We start from the raw sequence: 17052 nt of genomic DNA, 5'->3' as shown, positions 1-17052 counted from the left end.
GTTTGAAGAGAATTTGTTAGAGCAACTGAAATGAAACAAGGACAGACGTGCTGTGGTTATGACAGATCTGCTCAGAAGATCTGACAGACAGTAGTGAATGATTAAAGGCTATTCCAGGAAGGACAGTGTTAGCATTCCATGCAGAGAAGAGTGGGCAGAGACATTTAGAAGAAGTGTGTTGTAAGAGCCCAGAGGTGTATGTGGTTTCAAAAAGTGAGGAGGGTTCAGAAGAGAGAGAGATCAAGGGAAACTGTATGGAAGAAGGCAGAGTCTGTAGCTCATTGTTGAAGAATAAAATAAGAACGACTTCACAGGACTTTGAGTAAAAGAATAAGATTACTGGGAACAATTAATTATTTAAAGGATGATTCCACCTTCCATGTTGAGAATACACATGGCATGAAGTCCTTACACAGATCCAATCCTAGTGGTAGCTACACCAGCTTGGTTTTAAAATTTGATTGGATTCTGTATTTTGAAGGTAATCAACAGAATTAGCTGATGGATTGAGAATGACATATTTAAAAAAAAGAGGCGTCAAGATGGCTTGATTTATAAGTGTGCACAAAATACAGCAGTCTGCAAGCTTTGATTTCTCTCTAATTATTTTTCTTTTTTACATTCTGTGTGGCTTTGTTTCTGAATCTGGGAACATGGGAGATTTTTGGTATTTTTGTTTTGTTTATACTCTTTTGGCAGCTATATTTTGAAATGGCACTATATAATAAATACTCTTGGGGATATCAAAATAAGGATCAATTCTGGTCTCAGGAAAATGGGAAGAGATGATAAAATGGGGGAAGAATTATGCATGAAAATAAAGTAGATGAAAGATTATTGGGAGTCAAAGAAGAGATGTTCCTTTGGGTTGTGGGGAAAAGAAAGCTACAGAATTCATCCCGAATGTATCTTTGAAGACAGTATAGACTTGGGAATTGCCCAGATAAGAAGCATCCCAGGCTGGCCTGTGGACAAGATACAGAGGACAGCTAGTGTTCTTTAGCAGACTGAATGATTGAGGGGGGATGCTAAGGACAGAGGAAGTGGCAGGAAATATCACACATGGAGGCATGCTATTTCAAGGATGGGTGTACTAGGAGCTGCCATATTTCAAAGACACACCCATCATGTTACAGAGAGGATGGGTTTGTAGCAGCTGAGATGGCAGTCTGGAGAGCAAGGACCTCTTCAGACCTTCCCGGCTGCTCTGTCCAGGCAGAGGACAGATATGGGAAGGTCAGCTTTTCTGGCACGTAGTGAACACATCCTTGTTTTCTCAACAGCAGAGTTAAGGACCTAATTGTATTCAATCTTCTTTGAATATAATTATGATTTGTATGATTGTAGAGATTCTTGGGAAAGAACAGAAAAAGGAAGCAGAAATAAAGCTCATTCCTTTAATAAGGAACCAAGAGGTCCAGAAATTTATTAAGTTGAAAAGACTTTCAAAGATTTACAGAAGAACTTTCCAAAGCTCATTTGAGGTAAGAGCCACAAATAGCCACCTGCTCCAACTCCACTAGGTTTCTCTTCTCAAACGGAATCGAAATGCAATCTGGTTTCTATGACTGCAAACATCTTCCGGTATTTTCCTTAATGGAGCACAGAGGCAGAGGAGGTGAGGAGAAGGTCACTACTTTGAAGGTCTATGAAGCTTAAAATGTTCTGGCTACAGACTTCAGCTGAACCAATTTTGTTTTCCATGGTGAAGTCTAACCAAACAAACTCTTGGGAATGCACCCAAGAGCTTGTATTGAACACTTGAATTTTAGAAGGCAAAGAAAGGAAAGAACTGATTGTTTTGGCAAAGAACATGTTGTCAGCAAGGTGTTTCCTCACCCTTCTTAACATTTTCAGAAGTGTGAGAAATGATTAGAAACAAACATGAGTGTTGGGAAGAGGCTTTCAGGACAGACCTCTTTCCAGCAGGGCGTTTTTCAGAAACCTCAGTAGAATATCTGGGCCATGTACTTGGAGGTGACACAGCCCGTCCACTAATAATATGAATAGCATTTCCTTACGGGTCATGTATTTTTCCAATCAGAAATGGATAATCTACTATGACATTTCAGTGGATTCAAATAAGATAGAGAAATCAAAATACAAGTTTCCTTATTCCTTTTTTCAAATGAAAGATAAATGCCTTAATAGATTAGCAATCACAAAATATATAAGTATTTATAAAACAGCACTGCTTTTTAACACCATCTGCTGAAGAGCGGTATTTATTCATCCACTGATATGAGAACAGATTTTCTTCTACATTATGCAGAGGGGAAGTACATCCTTGTACTAATAAGCATACACTTTGTATTTAGCCAGCATAAGTTCTAATGAAATTCTTTTGCTGATAAGCTGCGCAATTTTGATAACATTACTTAATATTACTTTCCCCTTTGATGAAATGATTTCATTATAATCATACCTTTTAAAGTCATTTAGCTCATCTGACACAGTAATATATGGAAAGCATTCTGCCAAATGCCTAACATGTGTAAGTATTCGATAAATAGTAACTATTATCATGAAGCCTCAAAGTTTTTTGGATGTCTGGACTGAATTATTTTTTAAAAGGTTGCTCAGTGAAAGTCTTGTCTGATTGCAGCAAATAGGTCTCTATACTAAATTGAGGCACAGATCACAATCAGGATGGAGCATATAGTGTTTTTAAACATGATGTAGTTCTTGCTCATGTTGTATGTGATGTCCAGTACGAGTTCACAGAATCTCAGATCACTGAAGTAGTTGCTGTCTCTTACTTTGCTAGCCAAGAAAGGAGAGCCCTCCACTTGCAATAAGCAAGTGAATGTTCTGCCCTGGAGGGTGTAGTCTAATATCATCCACCACTCACACTTTATTAGAACTTGTGTGGCTTGGCCCAACTAAACCAGGGTCAAAACATGTAATATTTCTGAAAGGTAAAGGCTGGAGTTTTTTTCAACAGCATTGATTACTAATATAGAGCCACTGGGATAGCTTAAAATAAGACTCTTTTACATGAGTCTAACAAATAAAAGACTCTAATAAAGAATGAGTCAAGTGCTGAAGAGTAGCTCAGTGATTAAGAACACTGACTGCCCTTCCAGAGGACCTGAGTTCAGTTCCTAATACCCACACAAGGTGGCTAAGCTTCAGGAAGACCTATTGCTTTGATTTCTGCAGGCACTTGAACTCATACATATTCCTCCACAAGACAGCCAGAAGTATACATAACTAAAAATTAAAACCTGCTAAAAATTTTGAGTCAAAATTCATTAGAATAGAGGTTACATAAAGTGCCTCTGAACTCCATGTGAGACACAGATGACCCAGCTCAATTGGTGGCACATACCACATGTTGCCTTGAGATTCTGGAATGTCTGACCCCATAAGCAGTGCCATAGTTTAAGTTCTTTGGTTAAAGATGTCCCAAGCCATATTTATTCTGTTACAGCCTTCTTCCGTGATTACATGCTATTTAAATGGTCTTATCTGTTTTTATCTCGAATCTAATGGGTTTAATGTGTTCTAACTGTATGGTCCCATTTGGCAAGTTGGCTGCTATGGTTGGGAGGCGCCATATAAAAATATTGTTATTGTTATAGTGATGAATTCAAGCTCTGAAGGGGAAGTTGTGAAATCTTTTGATACTAAGTTATCATTATTTTTAGCAAAATGAAGTTTGGCTTCTTACTACTCTAGTAAGCCCTGAAGATTAAATGCTTACTATCCACAGCATGGATCTTAGCAATGGGTCAAAGAAGTCAAAATAAAAACATTTTGAGATAATGTTTCATACATTATGTGACAGATGTTTGCTTTTAAGTGTTCATGAAAAGTTAATATGATATAAGAATTTAAAAAGAAAAAATATAGTAAGCAAAACCAACATATTTGGTTTTAATTCTAGTTATCCTTACTGCCACTGACCACACTTGCCTTCTGTGTTAAATTTAACCCTTAGCCCTGATCAGCTGCCATTTAGTGTGAGGCTGAGCAAGAGACTGTTTCACTGCTTTGGAAATACATCATTAAGACAGGAGGTGCATGGAGTTCTGGAAAAGAGGACTGTTCAAGTCCCTTCCCTCAGGATGATGTGGTATTATGTTCCCGGTACTTGAATATTCATTATGGTTTCCCACATGTTTTTGGCTACCTCTGTTTCCTGCAACTGTTTGTATTATTAAATTGATCTGGCTTACAGATAAGTGGCTTGAACTTGGATAAATGGTAGCTTGGGATGCTCACGTAGATTGGGTAGATCTCCTTTCAGCCTAGAATTATGTATATTTTCTAAAGGGAGGTGAGACAAAACAACCAGGGTTTTGTTACTGAAAGACCTCAAACCACAGATGGAAAACTCCATATGGCTAGTCTGAGGAATTCTCTAGTGTGCCAGGCACTGGCCTTCCATGTTCCTTGAACCAGACAGATTTCCAGAGATCCCAGGGAAAACTTCATTTCTTTTGGGGTGAGCAGAAAGAAGGTCATTGGAGAGCATTGCCTCACTGAAATAGGAAAAACTGTTAGAGACTTGTGGTGTTGTGATTATATGACTTTCTACATGTGGAGCATTTTCACGTAACAAATTGATTTGAAGAGAGATATTAATGAATGCAGGCATTATAAGAGATCTAGAAGGACTTTGATCTAGGAAAAGGAAGAAGATAGATGGATGGAATGATGAAGCCTGAAGTTATCCTAGCCAAATTCTGATTTAGGAACCCTGAAATCAGTTCATTGGCAAAGTGAGATTGAATTTTGGTTTTGTCCTAAGGACCAAATGAGCAAAAACATAAAGCACATGCAATGTACCTGATATGTGACTAATGTTTGTTAAAGAAATTTAAAAAAATTTGGCCTGTTTCCGAAGCACCTTCTACTTTAAAAGGAGGAAAGTATAGCATGGATTTCTACTATGTGCTTCATTGTGATTGCCTTTATTAGTACAGAGGGAAAATACATCATTTAATTTGGCTCTAAGGGGAGGAGAGCTGTGAGTTGCTTTGTTTGTATTTTCCTGTGGGGGAAAATGTCAACCATTTTTGAAAAGAAAAACTGCCCTAAGTTCTACCATGAAGTCAATAGAGATTGATGTGCTGAAGACCAAGGCCAGGGACTGGAGAGATGGCTAGCCATTAAGAGCACTTGTTACTTTTTCAGAGGACCTGGTTCAGGTTCCCAGCACCCACAGGGCTACTAACAGTCATCTGCAAATGCAGTTCCAGAGAATCCATTGCCTTCTTAGGCACATGGCACACAGACCTACATGCAGGCAAAACACCTATAAACATGAACTTAAAAATAAATTAGTGATAGAGAACAGAAGCTTTTTTTTTACAAATATTTGAACTTCTTTTTAAACATTAAACTCTAGACAGACCACTTTTTAGTCATTTAATTTGCTTCTTATGAACACAAAGCATATTTGATGCAATAGATATTGGCTGGGAGTTAGATGTCTACCAATAGAGGAATGGATAATAAAACCATGGTACATATATACAGTGGAATTTTAATCTGTTAATAAGAAATATGAAAATTTCTGGACATGGATGGAGCTAAAAATAGTATGTTAAGTGAAATAAGTAATATAGCCTCAGAAGGACAAATATGTCTTTGTTCTCTCTCATTTGCAGATTCAAGCTTCCGTGTGTGTATGTGTGTGTGTGTACATGTATATGCATTTGTGTGGTCATGTGGATATGTCATAAAACTATATTGAGGCCCCAGAGAGGTGAAAAATAGTCTTTAATGGAGGACGGTCAGACGGTACAAGTGCACATGCTATATAAGCTTGGAAAGGGGAATATTGGGACTAGGATAGTATATTGGGGGGGGTGGGAGATAATGGGAGTAGAGAAGATTAACCGAAACATAGTATGCATTAAAATGTCATAAGAAAAGCTTACTTTATATACCAATTTTTAAAAAATCTAAAAAACTTTGACAGTAAATAAAAGCTACATATACAACTTGGGTTTGGGAGGGATATTTTTGGAATTTAAGAAATTAAATGTGATCATAGCTTCTTTTCCTTTAATCATGTTTATACATGTACAACCTCATGAATTCCCTTAGTGTTTCTTGGATGTTTATGTTTTCACTGGTATTGGATAACAAGTTAGGGGGGTTCATCCCTGAGGAAGACTAATTCCCCTTCTTTCAGCAGTCATTAATTACTTGTAGCTCTTTCTCTATGTGCAGGGACCAGGAGATTTCCCCCTTCCACATTATCATGTCTATTGTTTTTGTCATTGTTCAGATCTTTTTAAGCAGACATATTTCTGAGGTTTCACGGATGTAGCTTCTCTATATTTTTAGGCGATTCAATCTTGCACTAGAGGCCCTACTCCTTAGCCTCTTACAAACTTTGCCCTCCTTCTATTATGTTCCATGAGCCTTAAATAGGTGCTGTGTTGTAGATGTATCAATTGAGGCTAGGCACCATCCTGAAATCAGTTGTTCTTTTCATTATGACCAGTTGTGGAAGCCTCAGCATCAGAGATGTTGAATAAATACAATTGATTGTCTCATACGCACCCAAACTTAGTATATCCAAAAGAATCCATTACCTCTTTTTTTTTTCAGCTTACCCATCCATTCATTTAGTCTCCCCTTCTGGATAGTAGCTATACCAGTTGTTCTTTTTAAATGCAGAGGATTTCTTTTCCATTCTTTCCCCCTTACTGTGTATATTATTTCCGGTTTTTTATTGCTATGATAAAATGCCATGACCAAGGCTAACTATAGAAAAGAAAGTTTATTTGAGCTTATTGTTTCAGAGAGTTAGAGTCCATGGTGATGGAATGAAAGCATGTCAGTAGAAGCAGGAAGCTGAGGGCTCACACCTTTACCTACAAATACCCAGCAAGGTCAGTAAACTGTATTTGGCACAGGTCTTTAAATCCCCAAAATCTGGCCCAGTGACACATTTCCTCCAGTAAAGCCACACCTCCTTAACCTACCCAAGCAATTCCATTAACTGAGATCCAAATACTCAAACGTCTGAGATTATGAAGGATATCTCATTCAAACTACCACATTCTGCCCCCTGACCTCTATAGACCTGTAGCTATGTAATAATGCAAAATGCAATCAAACTTCAAAAGTTCTCACAGTATTTTACAACCACAACACTTCTTAAAAGTCCCAAAATTAATATCTCTTTTGAGACTCCTGGCAATGTCTAAAAGCAAATTACATATTTTTTAAATGCATAATGGCACAAAATATATATTATCACACAAAAAGGGATGAATGAGGGTCTAGTGAAAAAATACTTGACCAAAATATGCCTGAAACCCAGCAGGACAAACATCAAGTTCCATACCCTCTTGTCTGGTATCAAAGGACTTACATTTCTCTGGCTTTGCTGCCTACAACATATACCACCCTATTGGGCTAGTTCCTCTCTCTGAATGCAGATCTCCCTAACATGTATCTCACAGCTCTGACATCTCCAACATCTTGGGGTCTCCAATGCAACCCAGACTTCATTTATGCAGCTTCATGCAATGACCTCTCAGTGCCTCTTGCCCTCTCAGGGCTTTCATGCAGAGACTCCTGTGATGGAAAATTGAATCACATTACTGCCAACTTATGATTGTAGTTGCTTTCCAGGAACAGAAAATGCCTCATACCCTCTTTCACAAGTTGGAAGACAGCTGAGTGAGGACATGCCCTGAGGGTACCCTTCCCTTTATTCCAATGTAGATCAACAACCAAATCAGTATTGGCTCTCCTTGCAGAATACTTTTAAATTTAGCCTCAGGCAAATTCCTAGGACTTGGGCTGAAAGCAGACAGATTTATTTTTTCCTGATAATAATGTTCCTCTCTAAAAACCTCCTCCACAGTCCACATAGCTCTTAGCACTATTGTCTTTCAAACACCTGCTAGGATGATCCATTAAGTTCCAATTATACCCTTCAATTGTGTCTCTAGTCCAAAGTAACAGCCATCTACTCTTGTGACCAAATTCTGAACCCGAAAATCACCAAGAGGCCCATTTCGATGCAAAAGCAAAGAGTCTTTTATTGTAGATGTTTAATGAGCTATTCCCATTAGCTCAGGCCCTTCACCCTGCCACCATGATGAATGGCTGGAGAAAGACCCTAAGCAACCTCGAGGCAGGGATCTTAAAGGGCAGCATAAGGGGAGTGTCTAGGAGTATGAAACAGTCTCAGGATTGGTGTACTTCCAGGTTTGGGTGACCTGCCCTGTACTGATTGGTCAACTGGTTGTTATGGCCCATAGGTTCTCCCAGGGCAATTGCTATGTTCTGCATGTCACTGTTGTGCACTGTCCTTAAAGCACACCCAGAGCCATAAAGCACAGCCTTGCCAGCTATCTTCTGATTGGTTCCTTGCCACGAGGACCAGGACAGGAGCGGCAAGGTCATGCAAGCACATGCTAGCCTGTAATGGCTGCTAAAATGGGGGACTGGTCACCACACTACCTTACTTCAAAAAAATAGTATTGTCAGTTCTGTCACAGCAACAGCCCTCTCTCTAGTAACAGTTTCTGTGCTAGTTACTTTTCTGTTGCTGTGATGAAAAACATGACTAAGACATAAATAGAAGGGTGAGTTTATTTGGGCTTACCATTCCTGAGGGTCAGAATCCATGATGGTGGAACAAAGACATGGCAGCAGGAGCAGAAACCCGAGAGCTCACATCTTGACCCACAAACACCTAGAAGAGACTTAACTATCAAAGCCTCCCCAGTGACTTCAATTTGGTCTTTTATCGTTTCGTTTATTTATTTTTCACTTCTTTCCCACTATGCCCTTATCATTATTCTCTAGTAGCCTTGGTTTATAATAATCTTATGAATTTATCAGACTATAGCATTTTGCTTATTCCTTTTTATTACAAATCATAATCCTTTGGTGACAACAGGGCCAAGAACACATTTAAAAGTAATACATAATGAAATAATCTAGACTAAATCTTGACAAAGAGATAAGCAACCAAATATTGTAGGTAAAATAAATTAATGGATACATTCAATAGCATGTGAATAATATTTATTCAAACATATTTAATTGCTAGCAGTAATTAGTTCAATAATTTTGGAATGAGAGCATATAGATCATAAAGTCTAAAGACTGGATATTTTACTATTATTGTTAATTTTTTCATACAATGTATTTTGATCGCATTACTTTCCATTTCTCAGCTTTTCCTAGATCTTCCCCATCTCTGTAGCAACCCAAACTAATGTTGCCTTGCTCATTAGTTTAAATAAAAATTTAAAAGAACCAAAAACCTATCAGTTGAACAAACAAAACAATAGAAGCAAAAATTAACAAAAAACATGAACTCCACTTTGTATTGGTCATTTACTCCCAGACGTGTAGCTTGCCCTAGAGTGTAGTTGATGTCCTCAGTGTCACTTCATTAAAGAAAATTGATTTTCACTTTGCCAGCAGGTTTCAATCATAAAAAGTTTCTTGATTAGAGGTAGGGCTTTGTGGCGACTTCTCTGTGCTAGGATTTTGCTTAAGACTAGAATTCTTATAACGGATCTGTCACTGGCTATAATACTGGGTCCTGAGAAAACCAATGTATTCTATAAAAAAACCCAGTTTTCACATCTGTAAAATGTAGGCTGCTATAGTTTTTGCCATATAAATAGAGAGATCCTGTGACACAGGAAATCAGAAGCAAAGTCCACCTTCAAAGGCATCAAAGAAAGGAGGTTTGCACCAGTTCTTTTTTATCATACCAACCATGGAAGGCAATGAAGACCCAACTAGCAATCACAGATGATGTTTTTCCCACTTCCATCAGAGATACAGGCAAAAAACCAAACAATTTAATGTATTCTTCTAGAAGCTGTGAAAAATGGTGTAAAAGGTAATGGAAGCTACTCAAATGGATGTTCATGGCATCAAGTTCACATGTGGTTTTCATTGCCTACATTCCAAACACGACAAAATCTTGACAAAACTTTGGATCTGCTTTGTTTTTAGATCTTGACTTTTCTATTTCATTTTTCCATAGTTTGTAATTACTAATTCTTTCTTGTATGATGGAAATTTATCATTACTATATTTTTCCTGCCTTTTTGCTATATCATGTATATTGTTAAAGCATTCCTTATCTTCATAGACTTTCCTTTTGAAGGCCTTTGTTCTCTGACCGTCTTGCTGGCTCAGATCCCAATTGTCAAACTAAGACTGTCGCCTGTACCCTTAGTTAGGGCTTTTTCCTCCCTCCTGCTCTTTTTCTTCCTCTTCTTGTCTGCTTCATTTTTTTCTGTATTTTACTGGAACCATGTTGAAGTAACTTGGTAGATTTAGTTTTTGAAACTGAAAGTATCTTCATATTTGAATTATCATCTGACTGTCTTCATGTTTAACTAATTATTAGACCAGATATATAATTACAGATTTAACAGAATTGCCTTTAGAAAGTTGAATGGACAGTATTTTCTTCTAGTTTTCTGTAGAAGCAAGTGAAACAGTTAAGTATTCTGATGTCTTTTTGAGACAACTCATTTCCTGCCTCATTGTTATCCTGGGCTTGTTTACCTTCTCTTAATCCCTGGAAGAGCATCTGCCATTTTTAATGCTGCCTAATAATATTTTATGTAAACTATCAAGATGTAATCTTTTTTTCATCCCATATATTAGATTTTCTGTTGAATAAATATGGTAATTTGCATTCTTTTTATTCATAGTAGCATTCGGTACAGACACTCCTCACCATCATTCTTTTACTCCTTTAGGGTATCCTGGTTCATTTTCTGAGAACTCTTGATTTCTTTTTCATGTGTTTTTTAAAATTCTATTTATACTTTTCTTTTAAATGCTTGGGATATCTTTTACTTTATTTTCTAAGTTTCTAATTTTGAATATAACACAAAAATCATAAGCATTAAATATTGTAAATTTTGTCTCTGTAGCATTCTATTCTTGATTTTTTTAAGTCATCCCTGGTTGACCCAGTGTTTTCCTTTTCTGTTATATGTGATCTTAGTATTCCTGACAATCTTTGGCTGACTGATTAGTAAAGAATGAAGGTTTAGACATCTAGCATTGGCTGTTTTTCTTAATGAAGTATTTTTTGAATCTAACATGAGCAATAATTCTTGAGTCAAGGTAGTTTGTCTGTAAACACTTAAATTTAAGGCTGGTTGGAACAAGGATAAGATTATGGGGACCCTCGACTCTAGAAGTAAGGGAGGATTTTACTAGGGAGCTAGTAGTCTAGTGTTTCCTGAGAATCCTTTTTGAACTTATTGTTTTTTTGACAACAGACTGATATTTTGTTTGTAGTTAAATACGGATGGCCTCTACTTTCACAAAGCTTGCCCAAGCAGAACTAAATGAGATCAGCTATTTGACAGTGAGACATGCAACCCTCTGATTTAGTCCTGTTTCTACTCCCAGTCTGTCTTTCTCATTACCACTGATTTTAAGATCAAAGACTTTGACATAGTAAAGCAGAATAATTATCATTCATCTCTTCTCAGTCTCCCAATGTGTAATGTGTTTCTGTCCTCCCTTACTGGGCAAGAACTAGCTCTGACAAAACCCTCCCATACAGTGCAATCCAGGAAAATGTGAGAAGGAAATGAACTCTGCTACACTTCAGAGAAAGGAAAAGTTTAAGTGCCAGTCATAAGTTATTCGTTTTCTATAGAGGAGGGCATGTGGCAGGAAAATACTGAATGTGGCAGTGTCAGGCCATGTCTGGATATTGTCTCTGTCAGATGGCGTGCAAATAAGTATTAATATAATTCCCCCAAAGATGTTTCTGTTATGCTGATGGACATTTACACATACTTTGGTTGATTTGTTCTTGTGAAGTTCTCAAATCAAGAGTGGGCAGCAAAAAGTGTAGCTCAGTGATAGAATTGCTGGGATTAGCAATTCAGAGAGAGAGGGAGAGAGAGAGAGGAGAGAGAGAGAGAGAGAGAGAGAGAGAGAGAGATTAGAAAAATGTGATTAAAATGTAGAATGTCAAGTAGATCTGGCTTTGATCTGTTATCCTATGCACCACCATGGCTGATTTGGCTGATTTAACTGGTTAGACGGATGTCCCTTCTTCCTTAATTATTTCATATGTGTCCTGTACCACTATCAAAGGAGACGGCCTTCTCAGAAGGATGAAGACCAATTTTCAGTCAAGAGTACATGAATAGTTAGCTGTGCTTTCTTGCTAGAATCTTTAAATAGGTTCTCAGGGGAAAAAAATATGCTACTTTACAAACTCTTGCCAGGACTCCTTCCTAATTTGCAACCCTGAAGCCTAATCAAAAGAGTTATAAAAGAGAGTCAATATATAACAATGAAACACAGATAAATTTTGTTGAAAAACATTACCAAATGCCTAGCTTGACCATGGAGGGGTGGTAAGAATCATGTTACAAAAAATAAGCACATAACTTTTAATATGAGACCATTTTTGTGGCGAAAGTTTCATCTTTATGCCATCAGCCATGTGGCTTGTGCCAAACCTTTTCCAGCTTATTGTAGTTTTGTGAAGAATGGGAACAATAAAACCAATTTAAGTCATTTTTGAAAGTATTGCTAGAATTCCTCTGTTTACAATGACTCAGTTCTGTCAAATATCTGTCAGTAAATATCTTCATCTCCTTAAACTGCAAGATTCAAGAGAGATGTAGTGGCTTTCTAAACGTAATAACCAACAAGTTTTGTATATTATTATGGGTTATGGAATTCTTGCTTAGTGTTTTTTGTCTGTTTTCTCTATTAAATCCTTACCTCAAGCCTGTGTGGTAAACATTATTATATTACAATTGTGGGATAGGAGGCTCTGAGAGGGTAAGTAATTTGCCCAAGATGGTTCTATTAAAAAGTATAAATTCCAAGGTCCCAATACAGGTCTCCTTGACAGAGAAGCTTGGCCACATAGCTTCTATTACTACTAAAAGTCATGGACAAGAGTCTGAATCAGGGTTTGGCATACATTGAACTATATTTTAGAATTTCACTGTAGACAATGAATTGGAGAACTCTGGGTTACCTTTATTTTGGGCAAGATTACTAGATTCACAGATATGCTTTGACTCTGTTCATCATTCTCTTGACTTCACAGTTTTCCCAGATATTTGTTCTACTCCTGAGGGTGTTTGTAATAGGACATGTAGCCCACTGCATGCTGATGTACAGTTTGAAAAGTCATTGCACATTTAGATGAATGTGGGCTAAGAAAAGCTACATATGCTGGGGGGTGGGGGCACACGCCTTTAATACCAGCACTCGGGAGGCAGAAGCAGGTGGATCTCTGTGAGTTCGAGGCCAGGCTGGACCGATAGCCTCCAAAACAATACAGAGAAACCCTGTCTCTTAAAAAAAAAAAAGAAAAAAAAGAAAGAAAGGAAAAGAAAAGCTACATATGACCTGGAGAGATGGCTCAGATATTAAAGGCTAAGCTCACAACAACCAAAACATCATAAACCTCCCCGTGAACCCCAGCAAAACAATCAAACAAACAAAACCTCAGCAAAAAAAAACCCAAACATACAAGAAAACCATGGTGTGTAATCAAGGGCATAAATAGTACATGTAGAAAACCTTGAAGTACATTGGAAACTCTCCATTACTTGAATAATTAACTTCCCAGGGTCAGTCATTAACAGGCTTTTTTATTCCTTTCTTTGACAGGTCCAGCTGTGAGATACAGCAAGTTCAAGATGTCAGAGGCAAAGCCACCTCCCCTGTTGGGACAGCACACGAAACATATCCTGAAAGAGATCCTCAGATATGATGACAGGGCTATTGGGGAGCTACTCAGCTCTGGTGTTATAGAACAATATGAAACCAAGTGACAGAGGGGACTGCATCAGAGAACTGGCCCTGGCTGGCCCAGACTATACTCTGTGCATGCCTCTCCCTGGTCTTAATCCCACTGAATGGCAGAGTGAGAACTGCAGATTCCCTGCCTGGCATCTCTGGGTTAACTTTAGAATTAAACTCTAGTACCAAATTAAAAAGTTACTACTTTGACTTTTCCCCAGAAAATAATTTGTTGGTTTGTGGACTTTGATTAATTCTATTGTTTTCATCCAGAAGAACTGATGACCATTTGGTAATGAAATGCTGTTCTGATTTGATTCCTCCACACATGTATGGGAACATCATATTATAGACTGTAGTTTCGATTTGTCAGTTGAAAATAAAACAAGACATACTTTTTCTGAAAAAGCCCTCTTTATTCTAATTACCTTAATGCCCTAAAATGTTTGCCTGTCCCCCACACAAGCCTGAAAAAAAAGCAGAACGCTTGACATTTTCTACTTGTACATAAAGTCCCTGTTTAAATCTTTGTTAGGAAGTCAAAGCAATAAGCAGAATGATAGCCTCTGTGATTGATTTTTAAACAGTATAACTTAATTTCAAGCCCACAAACCCTTTGTTAGCCTGTAATTTAAACCACGAACTTTGCTGATATCTGTTATAAGGCTGAGCTCCACTTTGCTCGTAAGGAGTAAATATTTGCTTTATGTTGTATTTCCCTGGTGATATTGTGATGTGCAATGGAATATCAATTTCTACCTACTCATTTAGGGCATGAGTATTTGAGTATGTGAGAGAATGTAGTGTTCCCTGTCTTACTACCAAATTTTGAGACATAGCCAAATACAGCACACTTTAAATAAATGTGAGGTGATTGCTCATATGTTAAAAGTATAAAGAATACCAAATGGGGACATGATAGGAAGTATTTATTTGTAATTTGAAGATCTCTGTAGAAGACAGTATCATGTCTTTGTGTTTTGATTTAGCAGCGAATTCCACTTATAGAAAAATCTGTCTTGAAGATAAAAGGTGATCAGTGTATATATTTTAGAATGAATTGCCAGAGAACACTACATAGGCCAGGTGCAGACCAGGACATCAGGTGCCACTTGTTCAGTGTCCTGGCATAACCTCCACTCATGGCCATTGGCACACATACTACAAAGCATTACCATTATATGGTGGTAGTAATTGAAAGTTAAATTGCAGATGTTTATCTTTCAAACTGATTCAAAGCTAGTTTTCTTTGCATCTGGGATGGTTTGAGTCACTGGTTCCATAAGGTACCAAATTAAAAGGGATACCAAATAAAAAGTATCTTTTCAGAGGAAAGCATCCTACCTTTTGGGACTCCCCCAACTGTAGTTTTGCTCTTGAACCTGTTGTACTCTGCAGAAAGCCCACTATTACTCCATTAGATATAATTTTGTCATGACATAGTAGTTCGATGCCTTCTGCATTCCTTTGCCCCAGTTCCTAATTTATAGAGACACATATGAGATGTTCACATTAAGCTAGTCATTTAAAGATTTAACTATTTTATGTGTACAAGTGTATTTCCTGCATGTGCGTACACATATCATTTGTATACCTGATGCCTGCAGAGTTCAGAAGATAACACTGAATCCCTTGGAAACTAGGTTGAAATGATTGTGAGCTCCTACGTGGTTTAAAAACTGAGTTTAGGTCCTCTGCAAGAGCGGTGATTGCTCTTAACCTTCAAACCATTCTTCCAGCTCCCAAGCCAGGCATTTAAACAAAATTTCTTTACAGTCGTATGATTCACATGGAAATCAGGAAAAGGTTATGTGACAGAACTGATAAAACCACATATCTTGAAAGCCAGATGCATCATTTGTTCCACTGAAACATAAAATCTCAAAATGCAAATACTCCTTATTGAGCAATAATTCTAAGTTTGTGAATACCCATATGTAAGAGGATTCTGTCATACATAAGGCCAGGATGTACCTCTTAATTTTCAGGGTCAATAAAGACTGAAGTCTTCAAAAAGGATAGGACCACCACTGAAGCATGGCTATATCTCCAGATTCCTACCACCACATCTCAGAATGATCCAGGAAAACTTTGAATTTCTGGTCACTCACCCAACCTAAAACATCTCTTCCACTGATTTTAAAAGAAGAAGTTCAGGCTGTGCTTCAAATTCACATTGATTATAAGCCCTGAAAGAAACACTGTGCTTACTAAAATTTTTAAATTTCTAGCAATATGCCCCAGATCAAATTATGCTTATAAACAAATGTGCTGTTTTAATTATCAGAGCTGGTTATCTTACACAACCCCCAAAATAACACACTACTAAGATACCATATGCTCAAGATCAATTTGTGTCAAGGCCTGCCTTCTGGAAGGTTATGTCTGTGATTGGCCTCAAAAACTCCTTGAAAACCAGTGAGTTAATTACTCCAGAATTGGAGGTGTGTCCACAAGCAAATGGGCTTGTTTTTTTCTCAAAAATTTTCTACCATAATTTTCTTGTTAATCAACACATTTTCTTTTGGTAAATAGCCTGGTATGCTGAATGTTCTTTTAGTAGAAACAAAACGAACATTGATGACTCTTATATGAATGCTGTACTAACTCCCCATCTGATCTTGTGTTTGAGACACCCAATGGTATTAGAGATATAGTCTCTAATTGGAGAAACAAAGGAGGTCTTATACTGGCTGTTTGATATTGCAACCTTAGACCAGCATTCTCAGACATCACTCTATGAGAGGATATCTTTGTGAAGATCTCATAACTTCTACTTTAAAATCTTCTTACAGAAATGTTTACCCATTTGTGCATCAGTTAAATTTGATGTTACATTTCTGACTTGTTTCTTACCTTTAGTAAATTTCCTAGTTTAAAATCTGTGTAGGCAGAGGGTATAGTTTGATGGCAGAGCACAAGACTAGCATATGTGAGGCCATAGGCTTACTCATCAGTCCTACAAAAACAGATTATTAAAAGCTACATATACTTGAGTCTTCCTGATTTTCCTCTTAGAGGGCCTAGAGCTACCATCATTGGTAGAGCTAATTCACTAAGTAATTACCTAATTACCCTGAAGAATCTGAGAATGAATGGCAGTTTCAGGGCTCCTAAGACTATTCATAGTTTTGGTATCTTGGAGCTGCTGATCCTTGATTCTCAATGATGATAATTGGGGAAGAATATATTCTTTACCATTCATAACCCTATCTTTGGTTACTCATTTTCATAATTATTCCCCAAGATAATCTACTGGTATTGACTCAAGAATGAAACCTCTCTGCTGCTAGAGTCAGC

At 37.5% G+C, this 17052-nt stretch overlaps 1 protein-coding gene across 1 annotated transcript in view; it reads left to right on the top strand.

Annotated features, from left to right (window-relative positions):
* The window catches only part of Sugct (succinyl-CoA:glutarate-CoA transferase), a 683098-nt gene extending 668938 nt beyond the window's left edge, over positions 1-14160 (top strand). The window contains exon 14 of the mRNA XM_005071802.4: positions 13621-14160. Coding sequence (XP_005071859.1) covers positions 13621-13784 — 164 coding nt within the window. The 3' untranslated portion in view covers positions 13785-14160. The remainder of the gene's footprint in view (positions 1-13620) is intronic.
* The last annotated feature ends 2892 nt before the right edge of the window (positions 14161-17052 follow it).

This window comes from Mesocricetus auratus, unplaced genomic scaffold (assembly GCF_017639785.1).
Source record: "Mesocricetus auratus isolate SY011 unplaced genomic scaffold, BCM_Maur_2.0 Super-Scaffold_100013, whole genome shotgun sequence".
Taxonomy (NCBI): Eukaryota; Metazoa; Chordata; class Mammalia; order Rodentia; family Cricetidae; genus Mesocricetus; species Mesocricetus auratus.
The sequence above is the reverse complement of the archived record's forward strand: the minus strand, read 5'-3'. Positions and strand labels throughout refer to the sequence as shown.